The 13722-nt window shown below is 36.0% G+C and overlaps 1 protein-coding gene across 1 annotated transcript in view; it reads left to right on the forward strand.

Moving 5' to 3' along the window:
* LOC117110233 overlaps positions 1-13490 on the forward strand; it is a 39246-nt gene extending 25756 nt beyond the window's left edge. The window contains exons 14-21 of the mRNA XM_033252862.1: positions 2848-2937; positions 3317-3532; positions 4562-4804; positions 5300-5542; positions 6134-6382; positions 8389-8637; positions 10080-10199; positions 12787-13490. Of these exons, the coding sequence (XP_033108753.1) occupies positions 2848-2937; positions 3317-3532; positions 4562-4804; positions 5300-5542; positions 6134-6382; positions 8389-8637; positions 10080-10199; positions 12787-12800 (1424 nt within the window). The 3' untranslated portion in view covers positions 12801-13490. The remainder of the gene's footprint in view (positions 1-2847; positions 2938-3316; positions 3533-4561; positions 4805-5299; positions 5543-6133; positions 6383-8388; positions 8638-10079; positions 10200-12786) is intronic.
* Positions 13491-13722: the final 232 nt, after the last annotated feature.

The following is a 13722-nucleotide window of genomic DNA, read 5'->3' on the forward strand; positions in this document are numbered from 1 at the left end:
AAATTATCCATATTAGCAAGCTTATATGCACTAGTACCAAAAGTGTTTAACCAATCAAAACATTACCTCTAGTAGGTGACATGTCACCTACTAGAGGTAATGTTTTGATTGGTTAAACACTTTTGGTACTAGTGCATATAAGCTTGCTAATATGGATACATTTTTCATTCCTAATGATGACATAATTAATGTCGAAATATTGAATCCCAGAAACGAACAACGTAGTCGCAGAAATGGATGCGCACAGCACTCTCAGAAAAGGACAACGGAATCGTCCATTTCAAGATAGGTCAGCAAAATATCGCATCTTAAGGCTGAATGTAATTTTCTTCTTAAGCATAGCCTCCTCTGTAATACTTGCCTCTCACGATAACAAAGCTAATTATTTTAAGCCATTTTCTCCAAAAACACCGATGGATAACAATTCACTGAAGGAGGCCGGAAGGCTTCTAAATCAAGCTGCGGATTTGCTGCGGGGTCAAGGCACTAACCCCGGTGGTGGCATCTCGCACACCATCACTAACGGTAGGGGAAAGTCATTCTCTAAAACAATTTAAAACCACCACCATGTGGTGACACTACTACCAAAGTACTATTTTTAATTATTTATTGAAGCAGATATCCTATCAGTACTGTCGTCATTCAAAGTACTGTAATATACAGTATAGGGACAGTTCTACGTAAATAAGGCATCATAATGATTAAAAAGTGTAGCCGCGTTAGTCTGCTATAAACAATATAAAATAAATGACAGCAAGAATAACTTGTTTTAAATTTAATATCTAGCTTTCGTCCATACGTAAAACTTTCACGACACAGGACCGGATTAAAGGGCTGTGGGGCCTGCGCTGTAATTGCAAGTGGGCCTAAATACTCTGTGGCTAAAACATAAAACTAAATTTTTCCTGGGGTTCGGGGGACTAATTTTCCCCATTGCGGCCTCTGGGACTGTCGCCACAAAAGCCCCTTTTATGATAAACTGGTCCTGGACTTTCATCAGACGAATGGACTGATGATGTCCACTGTGTGTACAAAGAGAGATGAAATTGTACACAACTTTAACCTTTTTTACAATGTTGCTGTAATTTCTTTTATACCCAAATAATAATTACCGTATATTATAGACTTTGAAGCCCCTATTAACATTACACCAAAAACGTTATGCTTGTAAGGGATACATTCAGCCCTGACTGTGGTTCTCACAATCTCTTGTAGACTAAAGCTGTATACGCCTTTACAGATCCGCAGATAGAATTTGGCCACACTAGGCGCATGAAGCCATGTTGTTAAGTTACAAACAGCGTTCGCGCGTTTAAATTTTATAACACTGGCATGAACTTTATATTATTTAAAAAGTCACATTATTTTTTTTTTCTGGAAATATTCTTAAAAAACTAAGCGAAGCGAATTTGTAGATGTTGGTCTGGCCCTATATTCGAAAACACCTGTAGTAGGAGGCCCTTCACTTTCACGCCGCTGCTGATTTTCTTCTTTTAAAACTCTTGCCGCTTCAGCAATTAAATATACAATTTCAGGGGGTACACTTAAATGTATGCACTCCCTACATATAGCATCGATATGATGCAATGACGGATGAATCAACCCCTTCACCTTCTAACAAATGAACTACCTCTTTAAGGCGCAAAATAGTATTCTGATTCTCCTCGTCCATCCCACCTGCCGCGCACCCTATATCATTTTGCCTGCATAACAGTAACACAGCCCCGGAATTGTTATCCATCGGTGTCTTAGGACAAAATGGCTTAAAATAACGAGCTTCTCATATATTGAGAGGCAAGTATTATAGAGGGGCTATGTTTAAGAAGAAAATTACATTCAGTCTTAAGATGAGAGATTTTGCTGACCTATCTTGAGAGACCTATCTATTTTCTGAGAGTGCTGTGCGCATCCATTTCTGCGACTACGTTGTTCTCAAGGCGCATAGACAATTAATTAAACCAACAAGATCCAAATAATTCCCAGAAGAATTTTCAGCAAAATCCAAATATCAATTATCCCATCGAGGCAATGTTGCTCCCCATATAAGTATGCACAGATACCCAAAGGCAGTATGTTGAGCATCAGCACCTTCCACCCCAGGATAAGCCCGGGGCTCCACTACCGTGCACTGCAACAGGAGCTGCATTGCGTCGGCAGAGAAAAGTGGTATCATATGTTTAGTTTTTTTTAATTTTTTTAAATATTTTTTTTTGTGAGTAATATAAATTCAACAGAGAAACATCAAGGTAGTCTATACGCCTCGGTGAAAATCCTAAATAATTCCAGGTTGTTCGTTTGTAACTGTATTTTTGGCGGCGATTGCCTTTTACCATACGTTTTAGTCTGCAAGGAGGTACAAACAGAATTGACGAGTTTATCGTTGACCTCAGGGACCGTGTGCATGTGCTTATAATACAAATTATTAGTAAAACTTGTATATTACCTTGACCTTGTAGTATTAGTCATCCATAATATACAACATTTTACAATATGTTTTTATATCCATTAAAAGTTATAACATACGGTAGTTGAATGAAACAAGTTATTACAAAGTGCGACAGACTTTATTACAAAGTGCGACTGCTTCGCGTATTACAAAGTGTGACAGGCAGCTATTACAAAGTGTGACAGCTTGATTATTACAAAGTGCGACAACAGTTATTACAAAGTGCGACAGGTTGTTACAAAGTGTGACAGTTTGTTATAAAGTGCGACAGGTATTACAAAGTGCGACGATTATTTCAAAGTGCGACAGTACAGCTTTGCAGGATTTGATGTTGATATTAACATTATTCTTAAAAAATTGTCATTAAAATCAAATTATTTTCATTAAAAATATTTTACTAGATGGTGAGTGGGAGCCATGGTGGATGGTGGACCTCGGTGAATTTTACGTTGTTGAAAAGATAATCATTACCAAAATGGCAGATTACGGTGGTATGTATATAGTCCCAATTAATTAATTAGATTTGGATTTTTTTCGGTTCTTCCTATTTTGTCGTATCCACCAAACTCAAACTAGGTGTTTTGTTTCAGCCAATGGTGAACATAATCTTTGGCAGTGTCGGTAGACGCGGCCAAGGCATGAGTCTCATCAAATTTCTGTTGTAGAGGTGTTTCATAATCTGTGGTTCAGATGTTATTGCTGTTCAGATATCCCCATGCTGTCATTTTGTTATATCTAATCTATCAGACTATCGATTGTCGATTATCGATTGTTAGCGAGCTGTAAATAAAAAGACAATTTATGAATAACATAGGCCACAGAACCTACTACAAACGATTAATATCATCATATTATGTTACTGTATTACAGGAGACCACTTAATCGGTGCTGTTGTCCGTGTTGGTAATGTTTTGGTGGCGAAGAGGAACATGAAATGTGGACCGACAATAAACAAGACGATGGTGGCGCTCGATTACCATATCGATATTGAGTGCGCTCCTGCGATTGTAGGAAGATACGTCAGCATTCAGATGGAGAACTTATTGAGATCACTGACTTTATGTGAGGTCGAGGTTTATACTACAGGTAGACATGTTACATTATTTTGTTTAAGTTCCCGGATGTAGTTTGTTGTTTGTGTTAAGTTTGTTTTTCAAATTATTGTTAGGCCATTTTTTGAAAAGGGCTAAACACGTGTCACTTTTCGGAATTTTGCCAGAAAAATTAATATCGATTTATTTCAGCCTTTCTAACATTAATCCATAGATAGGTCATTATTATCAACTGAACGTCTCAACTCAATTTATATTAAAAGACGAACAAGGTTAAAGAAAATCATAATCAGAGTCACTACATGGCAGAACGTCGAAAAATAACAGATATGTTAGTAGTAACATGCTAACTATAACTTCTAAGCGAGTTTATAACGATTATATTTAATTTACGCAATTTAGCATTATCTCTCTATCAAATCGATACCATAGTTTGTGTGTAAGCCTCCAGTTGCAAGACAGTTTGCGATTCAGAGAAAAAAAATAGCTAGGCTACTACCTCCATTATTACCGGGGTTTTTAACATGTTTTGCTTTATCTAGGGTCCCCGGTATCACAATTTCTTTGCCCCTTCATGCTGGTGCATTTGCGGACCCTAGTACAGAGAGTACGTGGCCTGATACACAACTGTACTATATTAATGAAGAAAGTTTTGCAACAACCACGTGTTCTTACACTTCTAGAACAAGATTTACAATTGGAAAAAAAAACAACAAAACGGTGGCATGTTTCATACTGAAGACCCACTTTCTGAATTATCACACTTGTGTTTATTTGTTGTAACGGGTTTGTTTTACTATCAACCACTGATACAATCTTATCAATATTAACGATAAAATAATATTATTATTAGCAACAGTCGTCATTTGGCAAACTGGAATTTAAAAAGTCGGCAATCTGGCATTCGGAAAAATTTTAATCCAGGTTGTTATGTTTTTTGCAATCTGACATTCTGCAAACCATGTTTCGGTAAACTGTTAGGGTAACGTATACATGATGTTCTTAGTGACACACGCCCACAAATAGGCAAAAATAACAATAATACATTTTTCTTATTTAATAGTTCTTGAATTCCCAATACTAACATGTCCACCAAGGGCGTCTGGTATCGCCAGAGAGGGCGCGTCGACTGCAGAGGTATTCTGGTATAGCCCAATAGTAATTGATCCATTCGAAAGAACATTTGATGTCCTCTGTATACCCGAGAGGAATTCGAAATTCCAGTCTGGTAGTAGTAATGTAACGTGTTTAGCAACAGCTGAAGATGGAACAACACTCTCATGTTGGTTCCCAGTTACTGTGATAGGTAGGCCTAGTAGTTGATAACTACATTGTGTTATGATTATAATTTTTTTTTATTTATTAATTTTTAATATATCTTAAATTATTCTTAATAACAACTTCAATGTGTCTTTTGTAATTCCAATTTTCCATGTGTATATTTTAATTAATGTTAACATTTATACTCTAAATTGTACGTACGTAATAATTTTATGTAAATAATTAAGCTATAATACTTTTAACACAAAGGAAATGATTGAATATATGTTTTTACTAACTTTGATTATACCGTCGAGTCGCAAGGGCGGCATACGTTTAGGTTTAACTATGTTGAGCACCGGTAATCATTTTTAGACCTACTTGGAAGTATTCGATAGCTATTCTCAACAAACCACTTATTCATCAAAATCGGCCAACTGGGATTCTGCAGATTGGTCGGGCTATATATACTATAATGTTCTCAGTGACACATGCCCACAAATAATCAACAATAACAATAATACATTTTACTATTTAATAGTTCATCAATCCCCTATAATAACGTGTCTACCAAGGGCGTCTGTTTTTGCCAGAGCGGGCGCATCGACTGCAAATGTATACTGGAATAGACCAAAAGTAAATGATCCATTCGAAAGAACATTTGATGTCGTCTGTATACCAGAGACGTATTCAAAATTCCAGTTGGGAAGTAGTAATGTAACGTGTGTAGCAACAGCTGAAGATGGAGTAACCTTCTCATGTGGGTTCACGCTTACCGTGAAAGGTAGGTATAATGGTTTGATGACTACATTATCATAAATATACTATGAACAGATACCTACTTATAATCAAGAGAATGCACGGTAAGCAAAGGAATTATTGCAATTTAGAGCACTGCTTTACTGATTTAACGAGAAATCCATTTAAAATAATTTATATTTGTTTTATGATTGTTATTTTTTTAAATTTAGTTTATCGGCCAACCGTAAGTTATTCCTCTTCTTTTCTCTGATTTTCACACCTCCCTCACATTGAGCCAGGGCATCTTGCATGATGTCCACTGCATAGAGGTTGCACAGATCAGGTGTTCAGGGAAGATGTTCCACAGTTGACCATGCTAGCACAATCAAAAGTTTCGAATACGGTAATCAATGAAACATAAGGTGGGATGTTGTGTCTTTTGGATGATAAGTTGTGCTCTGGTAGTAGACTTAAAACAGCTCGGCGCCAATCATGAAGCCACTTTACATTATCCCAGATCTTTTTGCAAAGCAACAACAGCAGGTCAATTCCAGTATCTCATGTTGCTCATGGGGTGTGTGTAGGTGTGTGAGTGGTTGCTTGTAGTATACAGTTTTTGACATTTTATTTACAGGAATAAATCCTTTGTCTTTAACCTGTCCAAATGACATCAAATTACATATAAAACGAAGCACCTCTGGCAAGATTATTAATTACAGTGCGCCACTACTTATTGATGCTGATCATTATCGTCGACGGCCAACAATAACTTGCAGTCATCCATCAGGAACATTGTTTCCACTTGGTAAAACAGATGTCAAGTGCAGTGCAGTACTGGATCAACGCATACTAGCGTCTTGTTCCTTCCGAGTGAAGTTAAAAGGTGAATATGCCCAAGGGGCCAATTGACACAATTTGTTCAGTATTCCAATTACTTCTACAATGGAACTGACGTCGTTCGAACTGTAACAACTACTGCTAATACATGTTTCTACTTACTACACTGCTATTGCACTCTGTAACTACTACTAAATTGTTTGAAAATACTTGAACTACAGTACAACAATTATTACAGCAATTGTAATGGCCAATAATCATGCATTTTATAGTGCTTCCACAATAAAAACCACCTCGATGCGCTTTTAAACCACCAAGAAATTTTGATGACGTCAACATCTAACATCGGCTGATTATTGGTCAATAGTTACGATTCGTTACTAACAAGTCGGGAAGGTTGTACCTGGATCAGGTTCAACTTTGCCGATGTTGTTGCGTATCAATCTAGTACGGCAGCTTAGTGCCATATTTGGACTTAATGTGGGCGTTCCGGACAAAAGCACCAATTTTTTTTTATATGCTCCTTATGGTCATAGCATTCTATTTTTGATAGGAACCACCTCATCTGAGGTCATTATGGCGGCCATCTTGGATTTCAAAATGGCCGCCTAATAAAACCTATGTTTATCTATATCTCCGCTTCTAAACCACTTGGAATTATAATTCTAATGTCTAAGAGTATGTTTATATGATCGAGGAATACCATCATATCATTTTTGACATGGTCAGATTGCCAAAAATAGGTCATGTAAGGTCATTCAAGGTCAAATATTGTATGGGATCTTTAAAATTACGTACCGGTAATTGTCAAATTTTACAGTAGAATCATACCCAGGCTCTCAGAATTCAAACTTTTTACTATGAACTACAATATTTCATTCGAGGTCATTCTGGCAGCCATCTTAAATTTCAAAATGGCTGCCACGCAAAACCTATATTTATCAATATATCGGCTTTTAAACAACTTCCAATAAGAATTATGATGTCTAAAAATATATTTTCATAGTCAAGGATTTATAGCACTTGTGACATGGTCAGATGGTCATTTAAAGTCATTCAATTTCATTTCTCTGTTAAATACGTAGAAAATCTTAATACTTTGTAAGTGGTCGTGTTTTACAGCAAAATCATACATAAGCTCACAAAATTCAATTTTTGATAGGAACTATTTCATCAGAGGTCATTATGACAGCCATTTTAGGTCAAGGTCATATAGCAGCCATATTAAATTCCAAGGTGACCACCATGTAAAAAATGTTTTGTTCCTTTAAATATGTTTACTGTACTGCATAGTCAAAGAATAACATCAAAAGTAGTGACATGTATTTGTATTTATTATATTCCATTATATATTGAAAGTCTGATATCAAAAATTGTATTTAATGTGAAATGATAAATTGATATCAAAAAGAATGGTATAATATATATATATATATATTCATTATATATATATATATATATATATTGTGTGTTTGTTGGGTGTGTAGGTGTATATATATGTATGTATATATGTGTATATATACAGTATGTACAGAAAATATGACAATTATGTAATTTTTAAGATACCATATCCAATATTTGACCTTGAATGACCTTAAATGACCTATTTGTGGCAATCTGACCAGGTCAAAAATGCTATGATTGTATTCATTGACCATATAAAAATAGTTTCAGACATTAGAATTATAATTCCAAGTGGTTTAGAAGCGGAGATATAGATAAACATAGGTTTTATTTGGCGGCCATTTTGAAATCCAAGATGGCCGCCATAATGACCTCGGATGAGGTGGTTCCTACCAAAAATTGAATGCTATGACCATAAGGAGCATGTAAAAAAAATTGGTGCTTTTGTCCGGAACGTCCACATCCATCTGCTAAGCTGCCGGACTCATCGGGGTTCTTTGTAGTTATTGCTGTAGCGACAGCAAATTTTTAGAGGTACGCTTGTCAGGGGGAAAAACTACTGAAATATGAATAGCTAAGTAGGTATACCTTCTGCAGCTATCTTCCTCCATGGTTATACTATCTAACTTCTTTGCATATTTCTTTCAGAATGTAAGGATGAATTCCTAGAAAGCTGTTACATTTATATCTCAGCAAAGAGATCATTTAACAAACAGGTTTCCATTTGTCAAGAGGCTGGAGGGTCGTTGGTTAACATTCATAGTCAGGAAGAGAATAAGTTTTTGACAAACAAGTTTCTGGGATTATCCAGAAAATATATGATGTATGCAGGACTGCGGTATAGGTTAAACAGTGGCTGGAAATGGGAAAATGGACAGGGGATTGAAGACTTCAAAAGTGAGTAGATTCAGGATCTTCTTAGCTAATGCTTAACATAAGTATGCAATACAATTACAGCAGATGGACAAATCCTCCTTTTGGAAGTCAAAAGAAAAAAAGAAAAGACAGAAAAAGAAAAAAATTATCGCCCAAAAGGCCTCAGAGATTATTTTTCAGGCGTCTAGAAGACAGAAATTTCGCGGGGACATGCCCCCGGACCCCCTAGGGCATTGTTATCTCGATCCACCCCCTTCCGGCCCCCTTTTGGACATCTCTCGATCCGCCCCTGTTGAAGAAACTCCAGGAACTTAAAAGTAGGTTAAGTGCAATTCAATACTGTAAGTTGTATATAGTAGGTCTCCCTTAAAATTTAAAAAAAAATCCCGACTGACCAGCCTTCATTTTCAAATGCCACTGTGACAACACATATTCTCTGTAATAGAGAAGGTATAAACCTCTTTATAGTAGACCACCGGATCAATTAAACGCTAATATTAACAACGACCACAACAAAGTTACCACCGATTCCACTGTGGTGGTGGCTGTTCGTTACCGTTGGTTACGGTTACCCCTGCTAGTGTTGTTTTAAGGAACTTGGTACCTTCCCCTTCTTTGCTGTTGATCACACTGGAAACGCCAGTGGCTCCTCTGCCAAAAGGCCAAACGGATGTCTTTGGGTTGCATCACCCATACGCGCTTCGGATGTCTCGAAAATTAAAGCATCGAAAATTGTTCCCTCTTGTCAAACTAAAGTGGAGGGAGACCCAGAACCTCTGAATGGACCTTTCCGCCGGAGTATCAATCAATTTCACTACTGACCAATCAGAGCAGGGCAAGAATATGCGCGTGTATGGCAAGCACGCGTGTCTGTATGTTTCAACACAGTCGTTTTGTGAGACCTCAGGAAACAATATAAAAGGGGCGAAGCTTAGCTGTAAAAGGTCCACTAAATTCAGAATGGGCCTGATTCCCCACGAATATAATAGTTCTCTGCTATGCGCATTTTCCAAAATGTCAGCAATATCCTCTTTATTATAATGGCCAAAAGAAAAAAAAAACAGGGAACGATAAAATTTCAAACATACAAAATTTGGCAGCAGATCACAGTGGTGGGAACGGTCAAGTGATTTACATGATTAAACACCTGTCTTGACTGTACTGTATCAGCCTGATTTCTTTATGAATCAACTCAAATAAAAACCGTAAATCTAGTTATGAAAGTTGGCCTTTTTAAACACAGGACGCGGAAATAGTTGTTTATAAGGGACAGTGGCGCCAGCAAATACTATCGGGAAGAATATGCACAAATAATTATATTGTCATAATTTTTACTGAAATTGTAAGGCTCGCATACAATTTGGCTTTCGAGCAATGACATGTGTACGCTTTTTATATTGATTTTTTTCTATGAATAAAAGTGAAATGAAGTAGTGATAAATCCCAGAAATGTTCCATTTCAGATTGGGCTTCGTCACAACCAATGGAATACACCAAAGGCAAATCATGTGTTGCACTAAAACCAAATGGAAAATGGATGACCTATAACTGCAAAACTAAGCTTCGGACTATCTGCGAATTAGGTAGGAGGAAGAAATACATTGAAATACTAATGTTTTATAACCGAAGATTATTGAATCAAGACGTCTGACTGCCTTGATTTTGCATGCACACAACGAAACGAAAAACAAAGTACTACCAGGAGATAGGCCTATTTACTGTAATAATGAGAAAATTTACCTGACTGCTTTCAATGGGGGGGGGGGGGAACTTTGAATTTTGAAGAACTTAAAAGCCATTAAGAGCGTGTGAGCATGTTATTATTATTATTATTATTATTATTATTATTATTATAATTATTATTATTTTATTATTATTATTATTATTATTATTATTATTATTATTATTATTATTATTATTATTATTATTAATAATATTATCTCTATCTAGGAATGAAAATTTTCCCGGTCGAGGACCCCCTTTCTTTTTGGGGTTTTTGGAAACATTTTAAAACCCCTTCTTCAAATCCTGGATCCAACCCTGATCATTCTCTAATGTATATCTATTATATAATTAGTGAGTTTACCATGGTAAGTTGGGCCCTCAAAACCCATATCCGTCTTTGGGCTTAGTAGGCATAGTAATATGTAGGCCTAAGACTAAACTAAATATTCGCTTGTGATTTAATTCCTAATTTTGAATGTTTACCATTAATTATTAAAAGTCTATATACTGAGCATAGCAATATGGATATGTTACTCACAGCAGTTCTAAGCAATATTGTACTTTAAGACATTCTGATAATAGACACATTTAACTGGGGCGGATGCAGGGGGTGCAGACGGTGCGATCGCATCCCCCACCCCCAACACCTAAATTGTATTAAGAAAAATAATTGTATTATATTGTTGACATTAATTATTGGTAAGAATTTTAAAGTATGAGAGTGCAATTTCCGGGCACCCAGGGGTCCATATTTTTTAAATGTTTGCACCAGGACTCCCATTCGCCCATGGGCGTAGATATGTGGGGACAGATGACACGTCCCCCACATATTTTAAGGGGATGGGGTGGGGGTTGGTCCCACTCACTTTTCAAGAAGTCAAGAAGATGCCTGAAAATTCTTGAAATAAACTGCATAAATGACCCAGGTTTTAACGAAAAAGCGCTGTACAGCCAGAGTACATTTTATTTTATAGCAAGATACCTGTATCTCTGCCCACAAACATCTGAATTACCTATAATCCACGACTCGACTGCGCGTGCCTTTATTATAATTTCAGAAGTATGCAAAAAAGTGAGCAAAGTTAAGATTGGTTTTCGAAACATGAAGTAGGTAAAGTAAAGTAAATGCATCAAAGACAATTAAGTTTTATTTTCTATGGTACATCACAGCAATTAATTAGATCGATGATGATGAATTTTACTATAATAAAAGTGTCATATCCGGCAATCTAGAGATCCCCACGTTTACCTCTTCAGCCCCACTATGGTGGGCTGAGATGGGTATGGACTCACTGTTTTGAAGTAGGTAAAGTAAATGCAAAAGACAATACAAAATCAAAGACAATGTTTTAAAGTTTTATTTTCTAGTACCGTACATCAAGTATATTAATTAGATCTCTATGGCTGCCGAAGCTGATAAAGAGATCATGAGAATTATGTTGGCGCTTCATTTTGACTATAATTATAACAGTGATGTGATGATGATGAATTTTACTATTCAAAAGTGCCATCTAGAGGTACTATTTCCTCAAATTTTCTAACCTCAGCCCAACCATGGTGGGGCTGAGGTCAATATAGCCTCACGGTCAATTAAATTAAATACATCCAAGGAAGTTTTATTTCTATGGTACATCGCTTATATTAAATATACGGTATTCTCTGTGGTTGCCGAAAATCCCTGATAAAAGATCATAAGAAATTTGCTGGCGCTTCATTTAGATTATAATGGTGGTGTGATGATGAATTTTACTATATAAAAGTGTCATTTCCGGCCATCTAAAGGTTATAATTGTTCTATTCCTCAAATTTTCTCACCTCAGCTCCAACCATGGTGGGGCTGAGGCTGAGGTGGCTGTGGCTATTTTTACACCAAATTCCAATCACTTACCTAGCGCAATTATCAGTTTAGAAAGGTAAGTCTGTGTGGTAGCATACAGTACAACGATCTCGCCGCGTAACGAGTTTACAGATTTTTGTATCAAACCCAACTTAATAGAAAGAAGAAAATGGCAAGAAAATGGGTAGGCCCTATCTAGTCTGAAAATAAAAGAAACAAACAATTGATTGATTTATTGACTGGTTGATTTATTTACTTTCCACATAATGAACAAAAAAAAAAAAAAAACATATTCCGTACATAACTAACAATTAGGCGCACTAATAAGTGTTTTTACCCTTTGGCATTCCATAATTTAAAATACCTGTACTTGATCGACGACGGTCGGACTCATTATTATGAAATATAAAACAGATCAAATGCATATTCTTTAAGCCAAAGTATCCAAAGTGCAACGAATTCTAAATACTAGAATGGTTTAACAATTTGTTTAAATTCAAGTATGATGTACATAAACAGGTATGACAAATTTGTTTTAATTGAGTTGTAACAGGTGTAGAAATAGATTCACTGCCAATTTTAACGAACACTACTTTGTTTTCTTTCAGATATTGGTGGTTAGAACTGAAATGGTGCCATTTGTATAGAATTTTTCAAATATATTTCTTTACAGTTCTTCTACTTAAAATATTTTATAGTATAATTATACAGTATATACTATCTATAGGCTTATAATCAACTATGATTGTTATGTGCCGCCATAACTGGCCGAAAACCTAATAACGTCTTAGACAAATGTATGTGCATTAAAACAAAGGTGTGATGATTGAAGACAAATACGTTTTATTTACCAACAAACATAGCACGCAGTTGACGATGACGTTTTCATCAGATTAATAATGCGTAGGCCTACAACACAAAGGAAATGGTAACAGAATGTATCATCAGTGACGTTTATTATACAAAGAAGCACGGATATTACACACCATAGGAAACTATTATTGTTTTATAGTAACATGTGACTATATTATGGGACCAACTTAATGTCTCCAGTTTTGGACCCAATGAAGATAATACCTATTTGTTAATTTCATATATTACCAATTGCTATATAAACATAAGCATATAAATTTACTAAAAACAATACGGATGTTTCAAACGATTAAAAGTTTATCCAATAAAAACTAGTAGTATATCACCTTCTGGGGGTAATCCGGTTTTCTGCTCTCTTCCACAGTAGTGTTTTAGCAATTATTATATATAATTTTGCTAATACAGTTAGTTGAATTGATATTATACTGTCGATGTTTTAGTTGTCTTCCTGTCTAAGTATTGTCTTTATTATGCCAGGGTCCAGTACAAAATAAACCCCCCAAAACTACACCCTCACAGGCTTGGCGATGAAAATGACCAGGACTTAAAATTTCAATTCGGAATACAATTATTTTTACCTTAAAGGTACAGTATAGGTACAGTATAATAGGCCATGAAGGCTTACGTATGCAATATGAATACAATGAAATTGAAATGAACCAAATACTTGG

The sequence above is a fragment of the Anneissia japonica genome, unplaced genomic scaffold (assembly GCF_011630105.1).
Source record: "Anneissia japonica isolate Jap-2015-1 unplaced genomic scaffold, ASM1163010v1 scaffold287930_len349246_cov199, whole genome shotgun sequence".
In the NCBI taxonomy this organism is placed as follows: domain Eukaryota; kingdom Metazoa; phylum Echinodermata; class Crinoidea; order Comatulida; family Comatulidae; genus Anneissia; species Anneissia japonica.